General features: G+C 43.5%; 1 protein-coding gene across 3 annotated transcripts in view; it reads right to left on the reverse strand.

Moving 5' to 3' along the window:
• Window positions 1–1984: 1984 nt before the first annotated feature.
• Window positions 1985–18642, reverse strand: part of LOC134338085 (uncharacterized) — a 37755-nt gene continuing 21097 nt past the window's right edge. For 2 of the 3 annotated variants that reach the window (XR_010016136.1, XR_010016135.1), the window contains exon 2: window positions 14984–17623. Coding sequence is in view for 1 of the 3 variants with exons in the window: in XM_063033620.1 (XP_062889690.1) it covers window positions 1985–2920 (936 nt within the window). In the remaining 2 variants the exon portion in view is untranslated. Of the gene's footprint in view, window positions 3292–14983; window positions 17624–18642 lie in introns of those variants that run through there. The other variant, XM_063033620.1, reaches the window with a different exon arrangement.

Genomic DNA, 18642 nt, shown 5'->3' on the forward strand with positions numbered 1-18642 from the left:
CTCGTGACACTGGCAGGGGCCCCACGATATCCACATGGATGTGGTCGAACCTCCGGCGGGTGGGTTCGAACCGCTGTGGTGGAGCCTTGGTGTGCCACTGCACCTTGGCCGTTTGGCACTGCATACACGTTTTGGCCCATTCACTGACCTGTTTACGAAGTCCATGCCACACGAACCTGTTGGAGACCAGCCGGACGGTTGTCCTGATGGAGGGGTGCGCTAAGTTGTGAATGGATTCGAACACCCGCCGGCGCCAGGCTGCTGGGACGACGGGGCGGGGTTGGCCGGTAGCTACGTCACATAGTAGGGTCCTCTCACCTGGGCCTATGGGGAGGTCTTGAAGCTGTAAACCGGAGACTGCAGTCCTGTAACTGGGGATCTCAGCGTCTGCCTGCTGTGCCTCTGCCAGCGCTGCATAGTCCACCCCCTGGGACAGGGCCTGTATGGTAGGTCTGGATAGTGCGTCTGCCATGACATTGTTCTTTCCAGAGATATGCCGGATGTCCGTCGTGTACTCGGAGATGTAGGACAGATGTCGCTGCTGGCGGGACGACCAGGGGTCGGACACCTTAGTGAACGCAAAGGTAAGCGGTTTGTGGTCTGTGAACACGGTGAAAGGCCTACCTTCTAAGAAGTACCTGAAATGCCGGATTGCCAGGTATAGTGCCAATAGCTCCCGGTCGAAAGCACTGTATTTGAGTTCGGGTGGTCGTAGGTGTTTGCTGAAGAACGCCAGGGGTTGCCAGCGACCTTCGATGAGTTGTTCCAGCACTCCACCGACCGCTGTGTTGGATGCGTCCACCGTGAGGGCAGTAGGAACGTCCGTTCTGGGGTGCACTAGCATCGCGGCGTTTGCCAAGGCTTCTTTGGTTTTAACGAAAGCGGTTGCGGCCTCTTCGTTCCAGGTAATGTCCTTGCCCTTACCCGACATTAGAGTGAACAAGGGGCGCATGGTTCGGGCTGCTGAGGGGAGGAAACGGTGGTAGAAATTCACCATACCCACGAATTCCTGCAGGCCTTTGATTGTGTTGGGTCGGGGGAAGTGGCGGACCGCGTCTACCTTGGCGGGCAGCGGGGTTGCCCCGTCTTTAGTAATCCTGTGGCCCAGGAAGTCGATGGTGTCGAGTCCGAACTGGCATTTGGCTGGATTGATTGTAAGGCCAAATTCACTCAGGCGGGAGTAGAGCTGGCGGAGGTGGGACAGATGCTCCTGCCGACTACTGCTGGCTATGAGGATGTCATCCAAATAGATGAATGCAAAGTCCAGGTCGCGTCCCACCGCGTCCATTAGCCGCTGGAAAGTCTGTGCGGCATTCTTTAGACCAAACGGCATTCGGGGGAATTCGAAAAGTCCGAACGGGGTGATAAGTGCTGTTTTGGGGATGTCGTCCGGATGTACAGGGATTTGATGGTATCCCCGGACGAGGTCTACCTTGGAAAAGATCCTTGCGCCGTGTAGGTTTGCTGCAAAGTCTTGAATGTGCGGCACAGGGTAGCGGTCTGGCGTTGTAGCCTCGTTCAGTCTGCAGTAGTCACCGCATGGTCTCCAGCCCCCCGTTGCCTTGGGCACCATGTGAAGGGGGGAGGCCCATGGGCTGTCGGACCGTCGTATGATCCCTAATTCCTCCATCTTCTTGAACTCCTCCTTCGCCAGTCGGAGCTTGTCCGGGGGAAGCCTTTGAGCACGGGCGTGGAGGGGTGGTCCCTGGGTCGGGATGTGGTGCTGTACTCCGTGTCTGGGCATGGCTGCCGTGAACTGCGGTGTCAGTACTGATGGGAAATCCGCCAGGACACTGGTGAATTCATCGTCGGACAGCGTGATGGAGTCCAGGTGTGGGGCTGACAACTGTGCTTCACCCAGGGAGAACGTTTGAAAAGTCTTGGCGTGGACTAATCGCTTCCCTTGCAAGTCGACCAGCAGGCTGTGGGCTCGTAGAAAATCTGCCCCCAGCAGTGGTTGGGCCATGGCAGCCAGTGTGAAGTCCTACGTGAACCGGCTGGAGCTGAACTGTAGCCGCACCGTGCGGGTGCCGTAGGTTCGTATTGTGCTGCCATTAGCGGCCCTCAGGGTGGGTCCCGGTTCTCTGTTGCGGGTGTCGTAACTCGTTGGAGGTAAGACGCTGATCTCCGCTCCGGTGTCGACCAAAAAGCGGCGTCCCGACTGCTTGTCCCAGACGTACAGGAGGCGGTCCTGATGGCCAGCCACCGTAGCCATCAGCGGCGGCTGGGCCCTGGCGTTTCCAGGGAATTTGCAGGGCGGTCTGCAGCGGCGGGCCTCCGTGCCCCACCGCTGGTGGTAGAAACACCATTGTTCGTTGGGCTCCTCACTCCCGTCGCCAGGTTTTGTAGGCTCTGCTGCCGGGCCCGGTCTGGTCTGTCGTTGGGCACGTGGCTTGGTGATCTGTGCGACGGATGCCCCTCTCTCTTTCCTGGCATTCCACAGCACATCTGCTCGGGCCGCCACCTCCCGGGGGTTGCTGAAATCTGCGTCGGACAGCAGCAGGCATATGTCCTCGGGCAGTTGTTCTAGGAACGCCTGCTCAAACATGAGGCAGGGTTTGTGTCCTTCAGCTAGGGCCAGCATCTTGTTCATTAATGCTGACGGCGGCCTGTCTCCCAAACCATCCAGGTGCATTAAGCGGCGTGCTCGTTCACGCCGTGAGAGTCCGAAAGTCCTTATGAGCAGGGCTTTGAATGCTGTGTATTTGCCGTCCTCCGGGGGCGACTGTATAAACTCCTCAACTTGTGCAGCAGTCTCCTGGTCGAGGGAGCTCAGCACGTAGTAGTAGCGAGCCGACTCTGAGGTTATCTGCCGAATGTGGAATTGTGCTTCTGCTTGTTCGAACCATAAATGGGGTCGCAGCGTCCAGAAGCTTGGCAGTTTTAACGAAACTGCGTGAACAGATGCAGCGTCGGTCATCTCTGGTCCAAATATCGTTTGGGCCGTCGGGGTCACCAATTGTAGCGATGTGCTACACACAGCGCTAGAATAACCACATGGAGTCGGTGAGTTAGAGTTGCGATGAAAGAGATTTATTCAAACTTCGCGGCCCGCTTTAAAGCCTTCCCGTTCCCGCCCTCCCTGGGCGGGACTACTGTGGGGAATGCATATTCCCAGACCCTTTCTGCGCACGGGATTTTCCCCCTGCTGGTGAAGATGGCCTGGCGCCCTTTTTGGTGCCGGCCCTCTGCCTGCGCGCGCTGTTTCGTGAGCCGGTTCGTGGGTGCCAGAAAGTGGATCGCCACATTTGCACAATTTTCTTTTCTCTCTGCACATTGTTTCATGGCTGCCTGTAAGGAGATGAATCCCAAGGTTATATAAAATACACATTCTTTGATAATAAATGCATTTTGAACTTTGAAATGCAGCCAAAACAGAGTTTTATGAAAGCATACATTAATTGTATTAGAACAATTTACATGTTTAATTAAGGCAAATTTAATTTTAACTAAGGAGCTACATGGTGGTTCTGATCACTAGAGAGCTATTTTGGGTCTTGACAAAATGACAGGTTATACTACTGACCAGATTTCTTATTCCAGCTAACAATCAAAATCTATTTGGATGCTTAAGAATAAAGATCTATGGATCAATTTCAGAGAGGTATAAGAAAGAATTCACATAGCCATGGTTACTGTTCAGATAAAGCATTAAAAGCTATTGAACCAAAAAATATGCTTATCATCCTTCTTATGAAAACTTCCCTTGTGCAAATCTGCAGCTGCAGTTTCTATTGTGATAGAAGTCCTTCATTGGTGGTGAAGGGCTTTGGAAGGCTTCAAGGTTGTGAAAAAAAGATCAAACTTTGAACTTGGCAGTTCTCCAGCAGCCATGTGTGCCCAGGGCCTCATTCCCCACTGAAGGATTGGCAATTACTCATACAAAATATGCTATTAGGAAACAACGTTGGGCCCAGAATTTTGGGAGAAGATATTTTTGTCCAAGAGTCAGCGAAGTGAACATCTGAGAGGGGTTAACTTCGGAGCCCAGAGTTAGATTGGCAGATGAGAGCGCTGGAAATGAACTCAATGTAATGATGCACTTGAGGAATCAGAGTTGGACATAGGATTTATTATAATTGACATTATTGAAATACAGTTGTCCCAGGATGCCTAAGATTGGTTGCATCTGGGACGATTTTCTACTATAATGATCCAAAAGCACTGTTGCATAAGGACCCACAACATTGCAAGAGTGAACAAGTACATGACTGATGTCACTCATTTGATTGCATCAAATATACAGGGATGAATCACTCTGGAGAATGCCTAGTTGCATTTCTGGAGTGGCATGGAATGTCCCAACAATAGTCATTAACAAATTTCAATCTAGATTAAGTCAATATTTAATTACGCATTGGCTCAGATGTTTCACAGACGAAGTCCATGTGCTTTGGGGTCCCCTGTTGCGGCCGCCAAGGAAGGAGAAATTGGAGCTGACTGAATTCCAAGCTGGCTCCTCCCACTGGTGCTGCCTCTAGTGTTTGCTCAGTAGAAGACAAGCTAGATTGTGTCTGCAGCGGCACCTGCGCGAGACGAGGAACTGCTGCGGCTTGTTCTTGCAGAAACATGGCTCCAGGACAATATCCCATGCACCATCAATCTACAGGCCATAACACTCAGGAACCTTGGCCATATGATGTATTTTTGTATTTTTTTGTAACTATGTTTCTCTGTGTGCTGTGTGCTGTGTGTGACTGTTGGTACTGTGTATCGCACCTTGGCCGCAGAAAAACGCTGTTTTGTTTGACTGTATTCCTGTATGTTGTTGAATGACAATTAAACATGAACTTGAAAGAATGGGGTAATGAGATTGAATATCTAGGCTACAATTTTCTGTCTGTCTTCTTGCAGAGCGAAGTGTTGCAGCTGGTTCAGATTAATTGGGTCAAGAATTCCAATTAATTTATTGAAAACCTGTAAAATGAAACAGTGATAAACAGGTAATAAAGAAACCGGGCGGCCCATCACGTTTTCTCACATCACAACAGAGATGTGGAGCAATTTCTTTAGTCAGAGGGCAATGAATCTGAGGAATTTATTGCCACAGACAACTGTGGAGCCAAATCATTGGCGGTATTTAAAGGGAGGTTGATAGGTTCTTGATTAGTCAGGGCATCAAAGGTTATGGGGAGAAAGAAGGAGAATGGAGCTGAGAGGAATAATAAATCTGCCATGATGGAATGGCAGAGCAGACCTGATGGGCCAAATGGCTTAATTCTGATCTAATATTCTTATGGTGCTACCATATTTAAGGCTCATTTAGTATCAGAGAATGTATACAGCATACAACATGAAATTCGTACTCCTCACAGACATCCATAAAACAAGAAACCCCGTAGAATGAATGAAAGAACATCAAAGCCCCAGAACGCCCATTCCCGTCACACTTTGCACATTTTTTGGAGTACAGTAAATCACTATAGAATCACTGTATCAAGTTGACACGCTGAATTTCGAGTAGTTTGTTTCAGAATGTCACAGCTGCTATCATCAGACCAGCTTTACTCCATGTTGTTACTGATTTTGATTGATGCCCATGTCATACCTCATATCGCATTATACAGCAAATCCTTCCCCTCCTGGCGATTTGTTTTGCCTGACAATTGAGCACAATCTTTTCATTCATGACAGACAGAGAGTGCCACTATTCACTACTTCTTCCGTGTGGTAACTATTGGCGCAGTTATTTCTTGAGAGAAAACAGTTAAATTGGCAGGCTTGAGGCTCACTTGGGCTCATTAGAGAACCCCAGAATTTTCCCCAAAGTCAGTCATATCTTCACAGAAGACACTCACAAATTTCCACAGATGTACCGTGGTGAGCATTCTAACTGGCTGCATCACCATCCGATACGGAGGGGCCACCGCACAGGATCAGTAAAAAGCTGCAGAAAGTTGTAAACTCAGCCAGCTCCATCATGGGCACCAGCCTCCCCAGCATCCAGGACACCTTCATAAGGTGATGCCTCGAAAAGGTAGCCTGCATCATTAAGGACATGCCCTCTTTCTCATTGCTACCATCAAGGAGCCTCAAGGCTCACACACAGTGCTTCCGCTGTCAGATTTCTGAATGGACAATGAACCCATGAACATCTTTAGCATTACTTTTAAAATTTAACTATACATATAGTACCTCTTATTGTAATTTATAGTTTGTAATTATTATGTACTGCAATATACTGCTGCTGGGAAACAACAAATTTCACAATATTTGCCAGTGATATTAAACCTGATTCTGATTTTGAAATAGTTCTGAATTATGCCCAGAACGGGTAACCTGACTATAAAAATGAGCTGATCTCACAGTGACCCCATAAACTCCAGCAAAGTTGGTGCAGAATAGCCCTGCTGGAGAATAATGGGAGTTCACTGACAATATACCATTAAAGGTTTTATGTAATCACCTATTAACATTTAAAAAAACATCTAAATCAGTAATAATTTTTTCCTGCTTTCAATCATTGTGTTCATTAAACAGTGTATTACTTTCATAAGTATTTGACAAAAACATAAAGGTGACCTCCACAGACTTTTTCTCAGAAGTTTGCACAGATTTGGCATGGCATCTAAACCTTTGACAAACTTCTATAGATGCACAGTGGAGAGTACCCTGACTGGTCGCGTCATGACCTGGTATGGAGGAACCAAACCAAAAGGAATGGAAAAGCCCACAAAAAGTGCTGGATACAGCCCAGTCCATCATGGACAAAGCCCTCTTCATCGTTTTGAGTACATTTACAAGGAGCGTAGCCCCAAGAAAGTAGCATCCATCATCAAGGATATCCTGCCTACCCAGCAATCCAGACCTTCTCTCTTCTCACTGTTGCCATTGGGAAGGAGGGACAGGAGCCTTAGATTCCACACCACCAGATTCAGGAATATTTATTAAACCTCAACCATCAGGCTCCTGAACCAGAAGGGATAATATCACTCGCTTCACACTGAACTGATTCCACAACCTATGGACTCACTTTCTAGGAAGCTATAACTCATGTTCTCAGTGTTATTTATTTAATATCACTATTATCTGCTTTTGTTTGTATTTGCTCTGATTATCGTCTTTTGCACATTGTCCCCTTGTCAGTCTTTTTTTATTGATTCTATAGTATTTCTTTGTTTTATTGTGAATGCCCACAAGAAAATGAATCTCAGGGTTGTATATGGTGACATATCCGTACTTTGATAATAAATTTACTTTGAACTATTGAACTTTGATAGAACAGTGGTCAGCTTGTGAATTAATTCCGATTAATAACAATTGAAGTGCTTTCTCTGGAAGTGGGAAGTGAAATTTGTATTTATCAGTTTTCTAAATAAAATTCACACCCTTCCAAACACATCCAAACCTAATCCATCCAAGTACACTCCGCAACATTTAATACACTTACCTAAAAGTAATCCGTCAATTCTAATAATGTTCTCAAGGTATCTCCCTTTCCTCTTAAATGCCTCAGCTTGGTGATAGTAACATCTTTCTTAGGGATTAGGCTCCTTTCAGAAGGTAAGAAAAGAAAAGCAAGAAGCAACCATATTTTAAAATTGAAGTTATCTTATTTTGTCCTCAGTCTGAATTTTTCAGGTTGATAGAGATCATCTGTAGATGCATTTTCAAATCTCTTTTACAGTAATAATTGGTAAGATGTCATCCAAAGATTCCCAGTGGCTGTTTCTGAAATAGTCTGCTGACTCTGGCATATTTTATCATTTTAGCATGTTTTCTCCTTTTATTCTGATGTCAACATTACTTAAAATAAGTTTCTTGACAAGCATTTGTCTTTTCAAAGTGGGGAGCTGGTGGATAAGGTTTGGCTGTCTGAAATGTGCTGAGCACCAAGGTTTTATAAATGAGGTGTTATTAATCAAAATATTACATTTCATAAAAGAGAAATTGTGTTCCTTGCCTTATGGGCCTGCCTCACATGTACAGTTAGTATTGAAGCTACTCAAAGTATTCAATTAAACACATTTTGTAAGAACCTGCTTGAGGAATTGCGAGTGATTGCCTGTGGGAGAAATAAGGATTAAAATGTCCTCCCACTAACAGTTTCTTTTGTTTAAGGTAGGAACTGTGTATCTGTGGGCACGAACACCATTATGTGAAGGTATAATAGCTCTTTGAGCTGGAATCATTGAAAAATATCAGCAAAAACTTGACTTCTACATGTTCTGATTAAAGTTTAAAATTGGAGTCTCAAGTACCTGTTCTAATAACTTCAGGTTAATGTACCGAGACTCAGAGAGTTGAGATCACATTCTTGAAATTACAATGAGGAAATTCTGCAATGAAATATTAAAAGCTTTTATCACTTGGTAGATGGTGGAATGTAAAAAAAATGCTTCCTCCAACAGGTTATGTTTGCAAAAGCAATTATGTTTTTTAAAGCTTAGTTCAGTATATTTGCCGGAGAAAGGTTTTGAAGGCAGACCAAGGAAGGGTGAATGCAGGTTCACGAGTCACTGAAGGATGGAAAGGGTTGAATAGGCATTTCTGATCTTCTCATTGCCTGGGCAAAATCATAGCCCACAACCCAAATCACCTGAAGTAGGAGAATTGTTCACCTATCTCAATGGCATTGCAGTTTCTCGATGCGCCTCTGCTTCTGATCTGTGTAAAAAAAAAAGCACTTGCTTCTTTGAGATGTTCTTGAAGAAATATAGAAACATAGAAACATAGAAAATAGGTGCAGGAGTAGGCCATTCGGCCCTTCGAGCCTGCACCACCATTCAGTATGATCATGGCTGATCATCCAACTCAGAACCCTATACCTGCCTTCTCCCCATACCCCCTGATCCCTTTAGCCACAAGGGCCATATCTAACTCCCTCTTAACTATAGCCAATGAACTGGCCTCAACTGTTTCCTGTGGCAGAGAATTCCACAGATTCACCACTCTCTGTGTGAAGAAGTTTTTCCTCATCTCGGTCCTAAAAGGCTTCCCCTTTATCCTCAAACTGTGACCCCTGGTTCTGGACTTCCCCAACATCGGGAACAATCTTCCTGCATCTAGCCTGTCCAATCCCTTTAGAATTTTATACGTTTCAATCAGATTCCCCCTCAATCTTCTAAATTCCAACAAGTATAGGCCTAGTCGATCCAGTCTTTCATCATATGAAAGTCCTGTCATCCCAGGAATCAATCTGGTGAACCTTCTTTGTACCCCCTCTATGGCAAGGATGTCTTTCCTCAGATTAGGGGACCAAAACTGCACACAATACTCCAGGTGTGGTCTCACAAAGGCTTTGTACAAGATGATATGTTTCCTTCAGGAAAACTAAAATCAGCCTTTTTCCTAAAGGCAGTTATTTCAGGTTGTTTGCTGTTCTGGAAATGGAAGCTAAAATTGGATTTTGGTCAAATCTCAAATGTACTGCCTACCACCAGCACCAGGATAATATCTCAAGATTTCTGGTGACCATCTAAAGATATGTTTTTTAATGAATCCATTTATGTATTTATAATCCTTTAAGAATCATCATCCTGTTCTTTGACAATCCCCTTGGGATCACGGATGATTTGCTTCTGTTCAAGCGCTGGGTTTTGAATTCACTTCTGGGTCCAACGTGGTTTCTGCAGACTCTGGCACACTTGGGTGGCTTGAGAGCATCTACACTGCTACCTGTGTGCTCTCAATGAATGTTCCTTCCCCATTTCTCCAGTCCTGGTACAGGGTTTCAACCCGAAATGTTGCTGTTTCCTTTCCTCCCACGGATGTTGTTCAAATATTCAAAGTTGATTTATATCGAAGTATGCAACCCTGAGGTTCTTCTTCCCCACAGACATCCTTGAAATAAAGAAAAATCATAGAACCCATCCAAAGAAAAAACATCAACCTCCCCCTTACAAAAAAAAACAAATTGCACAAATGGCAACAAAAAAATGAGCAAAAAAACTCAAAATTGAAGAAAGGGACCAGGCATATACAGTTTAGCTCAGTGTTCATTATCTGCAGGCCATCCCAGTTTCAAGGCTGCCCAAAACAGCAACAAAAAAAAAGAGTGACTAGAAACCAGAAACAAATCATAATGTGAACTACAGAGTCCAACCCACAAACCGCATCGACTAAACCTTGCACAAGACCCGGGATTCCGGTACCATCCTCCCACAGCATTGAGGGAGAGAAAGAGATCACTCAAATCAGATAGCTTCCTCCGGGAACAATGAGTGAGAAGGAGAGAATAAGAGAGACAGTCATGAACAGAGTTCCTCCAGCAGATTGTTGCTCCAGCATTTCCGGTCTCTTGAGTCTGAGCAAAATATCTTGTCATTCAGCCTGTCACTGGGCATACAAACAATAAGAACCAACTGAGTCTAAGTAGGATCTCCATCTCCGACAATGGCTTTGGGATAGTCCTGCAAGTAGATTGAGAGGATTTTGTAGCAACGTCATTGATGCTACCTTTACAATGCTTAAGGTGCTAGCTGTATCATCTGTTTCTCAGAAGCAATAGAAGGGCAGTACTCCATGAACTTTGTGCCACTTTTGATGTCTTGACCTTCAGAATGCCCTGGTTAAGGTTTCTACTGCTATCCTGGAGGTATTTAATTTTAGCAGGTTTTTTTGCCAAAGCAGTGCATCCTGCTGGTAGAATGTTTTGATTTTGGTGAATGGTAAGAGGGCCTGTTGTTCAACTTAGGAATGATGTGTCAGCCAATTAGGATGGTGGGACCTGGACAAGGTTCTAGGGAGAAAGGGGTGGAGAGAGGTTTCTGAAGGACGGTAGTCTGGTTTGGGGACTTTTGCCGGGAGATGCAGAGTGAGACAGAAGGGAAGATTCTGCAGAATGCCTTTGAAAGGAGAGTCCCCATTGCAGGAAATGCTTTGTCAGATGAATGGCTCCAGGGAGGAAGGGCCAGTACCCCTGAGAGAGAACCAGTTTACTTGAGGTGATCTTTGAGGGCAGTTTGAAAATGTGGTCGGTGTTTTCACGCAGACCATGGGTCCAATGCGTGTGTAAGAGGTATGTACCCAAATACTCTATTATGAGCTCCAGCGTTTAGGTGCACATTGGACTGGTTTAACTGTAATGGGACCTTTTCTTTTCTTTCTTTTCTTATTAACTGTTTGCTAAAGCTGAAATTGGCAAATATATTTTCTTTATAATTGTATACAGTGTACAATCTGTTATTTCTTGTTGGCTGATAATTGTGTATGGGTAGTATTTACACAGCATTCATTCAAATCAAGGTTCCGTTAATTGGAATACCCGAATTTTCATGTCTGGTTGAACCCCAAATCATACTGACCCTAGGCAAATATTGTTTATATGGATGGCTTGCTCACTGCTGGGTCCCATGGCTGTGGGCTGAGTTAGCTATCGGTCCAAGCTCGTATATCAGCACAGTGCAAGAGTTACACACAGATGCTGCCCGACATGCTGCAGCATCCAGCATTTTGTGTGTGTGGCTTCTCACCTTTGTGATAGTAAGATACACATTCAGTTTAGTAACAGATACCACGCAACACGGTGCTGGCCGTGGGCTGAGTACCTCTGAGATTCAGTTTTAGCCTCCACTCCTAGGATTACAAACAACCTGAAATAACTGCCTTCACAAAGAAGGGCTCATTTTAACTTAATTAAAGAAAACATATAGTATTCAAGACTGTCTCAGAGAAGCAGATGCTGTTTTACTCAGATGAATAGCAAACTTACCTAACTCTAAAGACTCAAGTTGTCACTGATTAGAGTGCCAAGGAAGATTGAAATCATCAAGGCATGCGCGGAAGATAAGGGGCTGTCTGGCACCATATACCACCCTCTTGCTTGATGCTCCTGGAGAAGGTCCCTGTGTCCAAATGGTGTCTTTCCCTCGATACGTTTGGAGGATGGTGTTGGATTTCTGGGTCTTGGGCAAGGTTTAATCGACGCAGTTTTGGATTGGACTCAGTCGTTCACATTGTGAGGTGTTTCTGGCTTCTGATAGTTCCTTATTTTGTTGCTATTTTGAGCAATTCTAATCAGGGCAGCCTGCAGTTAATCTGAGCTGAACTAAATAACCATGGAGAAAAGTACGGTCAACGTTTCGTGCCGAAATGCCGACTGTACCTTTTCCCATAGATGCTGCCTGACCTGTTGAGTTCCTCTAGCACTTTGTGTGTGTTGCGTGGACTTCCAGCATTTGCAGATTTTCTCTTGTTTCTGAACTGAATATGCTGGGACTCTTTCAATTTTGTGTTTTTGGTTTTTTTTTGCGTAATTTGTTTTTTTTGCACGTTTGATGTTTATCTTTGAACGAGTTCATGGTCTTCTTTGATTTTCTCTGTTTCGTGGCTGACTGTGGGGAAGGTAAATCTCAGGATTGTAGACTGCATACATACTTTGATAACAAATGTACTTTGAATCATTGAGTTATTCATTGGATCTTCAGGATTTTCTTCTAAGCTTGCTTCTTTCATTATTCAGAGCTAACAATTGTTTTGTAACATCTCAGCAACTCTACAACCATTGCTTTAAAAGATGCTCTTAATCATCCTTGTCTCTAGCCACCTGCATAATATTATTCCATATTTCCAGTTGGATATTTGGCCCACTCTTCAGCAATGCTGTTAATTATTCAACTCCCTTTTCTAATGGCTTGGGGTTAATTCAAGTTTTGCTCCTGTTTTCAGGAAGCAGTCCCTCTACTGGCCTCTGTATAGCTAAGAGCGTTAGTGACTTGAGATAAAATATCCTTTACTAGTAGAAATCAGGTGAGATAAATCACACCAAAGCCCAGAGATGTTCCTGGGGATTATGCCAAAGTTTTATCATTTTGAAAGCAAACTTCAAGTCAGCTATATCAACAGCAAGATGCCAATAATTCAATAAATCAGCTTTAAATCCATTGTTCAAAAGCTATTTATTAAACCAGGTCTGCAGTGTCAAAGTTGTTTTTCTCACATACACTTGAGCCTCACAGTACAAACCATGTAGAATTCTGATTATCTTGCAAAAGTCCGGATTGGCCACAGTGAAAATGTAATGAGCAAAAAGAACATTTTCCAATCACTGAAAACATTTGAACAGAAGTGACCTGAGAAAGATGTCATTCAGGTAATATAATCAATCTTAGAAAATGTGTTGCCCAAGACAGCCCTCACATTATGTTCTCAGTCAATTTAATCAAAAGGGCTGTTTCTTGGAAAAACCTTGGACAATAATTTACCATGCCTTATAATTCCCAGAAGAACTTTTCTGATGTTATAGCATTCTACACTGAAAATACCCAGGAGATTTGTTCCTGAATATGTTAGTATGAATTAGACCATTACTGGTAATTAAAAACTTTGCAATTTCTAAAGATGTGGTTGGGAACAAATTATCCCTTCCCTCTGAAAACTTAGCTTGCAATTTATTCATCCCCATAATATCATGGAAATTATTATGATAGACACTCATCATTTGTTGATTTTTTTTTTAAGTAAAAAAAAATCAATGCGTCACTACCTGCCATCAAGGACATATATACCAAATGGAGCCGGAAAAAGGCCCGTAACATCACAAAGGATCCCACCCACCCTGCTCATGGACTGTCTGTTCCACTCCCATCAGGGAGGAGGCTACGTGCCATCTATGATATGCCAGGACCACCAGACTCAAAAACTGTTACTTTCCCCGAGTAGTAAGGCTGATCAACAGCTCCATCCACTAACTCCACCACTACTTTATTATTTTCCGTTAGTAGACAGCATAGTCTTAGTCATAGTCATAGTTATAGTCATAGTCATACTTTATTGATCCTTGGGGAAATTGGTCTATGGCATAACTTTATCATCACTTTATGGACACATTCAATCTATATATATATATAAGCTATCTTATGTATTTATATTTATTGTGTTTGTTGTTGTTATTAATATTAATATTATTATGTTCTTTATCGAGATATCATTGGCGCTGCATGGGATTGTTCAATGTGGAAAGCCATGATCGCCCAAGCATGTAACACACAAGGCACATGAAGAAGAAGAAGATGTTCTTTATCTTTTATGCTGCATCAGATCCAGAGTAACAATTATTTTGTTCTCCTTACACGGTGTACAGGAAATCACAAACAATCTTGAATCCTAGGTGGAAGGCATTAGTGCACAGGAAGAAAATACTTCCTGTTCCAGGCTGTAAGATATTCAGTAAATACTTTTAACACCAATTTTCAAAGAAGGATGAGCAGAAATCTCTATTACAAACCTCTGTTCAACTGATAAAACAAACAGAATTTGATCACAGTTGGAAAGAAGCTGTTCCCAAATCTGGCCGTACGAGTCTTCAAGCTCCTGAGCCTTCTCCCGGAGGGAAGAGGGACGAAAATTGTGTTGGCTGGGTGGGTCGTGTCCTTGATTATCCTGGCAGCACTGCTCCGACAGCGTGCGGTCCAAGGACGGAAGATTGGTTTGTGTGATGTGCTGTGCCGTGTTCACGATCTTCTACAGCTTCTGCCGGTCTTGGACAGGACAACTTCCATACCAGGTTGTGATGCACCCTAGAAGAATGCTTTCTACAGTGCATCTATAAAAATTAGTGAGGGTTTTAGGGGACAGGCTAAATTTCTTTAATTTTCTCAGGAAATGAAGGTGCTGGTGGGCCTTGGCAGTGAACTCTGCTTGGTTGGACCAAGTCAGGTCATTTGTGATACTGACCCTGAGGAACTTAAAGCTTTTGACCTGTTCCACTTGCACACCACCAATGTAAATTGGATCGTGCGGTCCGCTACTCCTTCTGAAGTCAACAACCAATTCCTTCGTCTTGCTGATGTTGAGGGATAGGTTATTGTCTTCGCACCATGTCACCAGGTTCTTAATTTCCTCTCTGTACTCAAACTCAGCATTACCCAAGATACGGCTTACAATTGTTGTGTCATCAGCAAACTTATATATTGAGTTTGATGGAAACTTTGCTACACAATCATGGGTGTATAGTGAGTACAGCAGGGGGCTGAGTACACAGCCTTGTGGGGCACCGGTGCTCAGAGTGATTGTAGAGGAGAGCTTGTTCCCTATTTTTACAGCCTGGGTCCTGTCTGTGAGGAAGTTGAAGATCCAGCTGCAGATCTGAGTGCTAAGGCCCAGGTTCCAGAGCTTAGGAATCAGTTTATTTGGAATAATGGTATTAAAGGCAGAGCTGTAGTCAATGAAAAGGAGCCTTACGTATGCGTCTTTATTCTCCAGGTGTTCTGAGGAGGAATGTTGGACCAGAGAGATGGCATCTGCCATTGACCTGTTGCTCCAGTAGGCAAAATGCAAAGCGTCGAGGTTGACCGGCAGGCTGTGGTTGATGTGTGCCATAACCAATCCCTCGAAGCACTTCATAGCAATTGATGTCAGAGCCACAGGTCGATAGTCATTCAGGCGTGCCACCTTGCTCTTCTTCGGCACCGGGATTATCTTTGCCTTCTTAAAACAGGAGGGGATCTTAGACTGAAGCAAGGAGCAGTTGAAGCTGTCAGCAAACACTCCAGCTAGCTCGCTTGCACAGGCCCAGAGAACCCGTCCCGGGACGCCACCTGGGCCCGTTGGATCTGGCAATATTGATCTGCGGTTCTTTGGAAGTCAAGAACGAGGCATAAAATTTAGTGGTTTTGGCTGTTTTATTAAGTGTTACAAGAACAAAGAAAAGACAAAGAAAAAGAAGTTGTGGTCATCTCACCCTCAGACCGGAGACAAAAGAAATTCCAGTGATAACAATTAAACTATAAAATAGCCAGGTTACAGCAGTATGACAACTACTGCACGAAATAAACTGAGATTTGAGAAGCTTCTGAATAAATATAGAATAATCTGTACTATAATTACTGGAAGATTTACTAATCAATTGTGCATACGGGTAGATAGGTGATTATAGAAAAATGCAAGTAAGCATAGAAAAGTAAAATGACAAGGACAGTATTGTAAAAATAACAACTTGCACCCGAGCGGAATGGACCATTGAGTCTGTCCCAGCCACAGCTCAACATCCTTCCTCTGTGCCTCCCAGTATAATCATTTAGTCTCAGAACATAGAAGAGTACCGCACGGGAACAGGCCATTCAGCCCACAATGTTGTACTGAACCAGCTAAAAAGCAAATCAAAAACACCCAGATGCTAATCCCTCCGACCTCAACCATATCCATATCCCTCCATCTTCCTTACATCCATGTGACTATCCAAGCGTCTCTTAAAAGCTTTTAATATATTTGCCTCTACCGCTATACTAGGCAGAACATTCAAGGCATCCGTGACTCTGAGCAAAAAAAACCCTTCACATCTCCTCTGAACCTACCCCCCTCATCTTCAATGCATGCCCTCTGGTATTAGACATTTCTACCCTGAGGAAAAAATCATCCCTGTCTAGTCTATCTATGCCTCTCATAATCTTATAAACCTCTATCAGATCTCCCCTCAGTCTCCGTCACTCCAGAGAATAGAACCTAAGCTTATCCAGCCTCTCATGATAGCACATGCCCTCTACACCAGACAGCCTCCTGGTAAGCCTCTTCTGCACCCTCTCCAAAGCCTCCACATCCTTCCTATAGTGGGGCAACCAGAACTGTATGCACTACCCCAGATATGGCCTAGCCAGAGTTTTATGAAGTTGCAATCTCCAAAGAGAAACTGAATAAAAACAGCAGTATCTCAAGGCAAAGGAAAAATACACACTAGAAATGTCCTGCCTGACCCGCTCGAGTATTAAGACATGATCAAATAACCACCAAAACTATTCGAAGAACATTTATACCACGGATTGTAATTGCCACATACAACATCTATCATTATGTATGGGGTCAGGTTTGGTGCACTGAAGTTAATAAATTCTCCAAACATCCAGAAATTTTCATAGTACACAAGCAAGGCAGGGTCAGAACAGAACAACTCGCATTATAAAGAGACCTCACACATGTTTCCAACAATTGAAAAGAGAAAGTGCAGTCCAGCGAGTTTTACTGTACCAATGGGACCACAAGGGCAGGATTAAAAACACGAAAAGCATAATAAAAGGCAACTTTCTTCTCATACTATTGTCCACCAACACCCCAAAAGACCATAGAAGCTGTCACCTCATAGTCTGAGATACAGTTCTAGGAAAACTCAGCCCAGAAATTTAGTTGGATTATCTAGATTAGTACAGATGACCCCTGTGTTAGTGGAGCTTACATTCTTCAGAATAAACACAAGAGATTCTGCTCATGCTGGAAATATTGAGTAACACACACACACACACACACACACACACACACACACACACACACACACACACACACACACACACACACACACACACACACACACACACACACACACACACACACACACACACACACACACACACACACAACCCTGAAGGAACTTAGCAATTCGGCCAGCATCAATACAGGGGAATAAACAGTCAACGTTTTGGGTCTCAGTCCAAAACGTCCATTGTTTGCTCCCCTATACTGATGCTGCCTGATTTGCTGAGTTCCTCCAGCATTTTGGGTGTGTGTTCCAATCTGTGTTGTGACTTTCTGTAATGCCAAATTATGCCATCTGCGCATATGTCAAGAAATGCGGGTTTTATTTATTTTCTTTTTTCCACATTAAGTTCCGTGAAAACAAATTTCATTTCACATTTCAGATGTAAGGTTGCGATTTGTGAACTTCTGTTACCCAAACAGACAACATTGGGGTCACCTGAAATAAATAGAGAACATATAGGAATACTTTAGTGTTTTAATAGTTTAGTAATATTTGAATAATATTGTAAATATGTTGTTCAATTAAGCATTCTTTGTTGTTTCCATAATCCATTGAGGATTATGTGTAAAAGTACATAAATGACACATGTCATTACACCACCACAACATACATGCATGCCTTGCTTAAGTTAAAAATAAGTTAGACTCATTATTCCTGCCTGTATGTTTTCCTCTTAATTAGTTTTTATGGTTTAGAGTTACAAAACATAACAGTGGCGATGAGGTATTTGTAAAATGAATCTGAAAATGATTATCTACCTGTTGGAGAGCAGCGAGAAGTTCGAGTTAAAAAAAAGCACAGCAAGAAACGGTCAAGTGAAAAAACGGTGCAGTATGTGCTTCTTTGTAGGGAGAGGCACAGTTAAGCTTTAAAAAAGTCAGGAAATGGACAAATTCATGGGTTCATAGACAGTGAGTACCAGCAGATAATAATAAATTTTAAAAAAGCAGACATGGCTGAATACACTGGAAAGATAGCCTTGTTCCATTGCAAAATGAATGACTGGCTCATGTAGTATACTCAGCAAATTGTGCAGTATTGTAAAGCAAATGAAATAGCCAATGAGAAATGAGTATTAGTTTTGTTGAGTGCATTGGGTTTAACAGCATATAGTTTGCTTAGAAGTTTGATGGCCCCAACCAAACCAGCCAAAATTAGCTTTGCTGAGATTGTGAAAGTAATTCAGGGACACTTGGAACTGAAACCATTGTTGACTGCAGAACACTTTTGGTTTCATATAAGATACTCAAGAGACCACACTTGGAGTATTGTGTGCAGTTTTGGGCTCCTTATTTTAGAAAAGATATACTGACATTGGAGAGGGTGTAGAGAAGATTCACTGAAATGATTCCAGGAATGAAAGGGTTACTGTATGAGGAACATCTGGCAGCTCTTGGGCTGTATCCCCTGGAGTTCAGGAGAATGAGGGGGGATCTCATAGAAACATTCCGAAT

Source organism: Mobula hypostoma, chromosome 26 (genome assembly GCF_963921235.1).
Source record: "Mobula hypostoma chromosome 26, sMobHyp1.1, whole genome shotgun sequence".
Lineage (NCBI taxonomy): Eukaryota > Metazoa > Chordata > Chondrichthyes > Myliobatiformes > Myliobatidae > Mobula > Mobula hypostoma.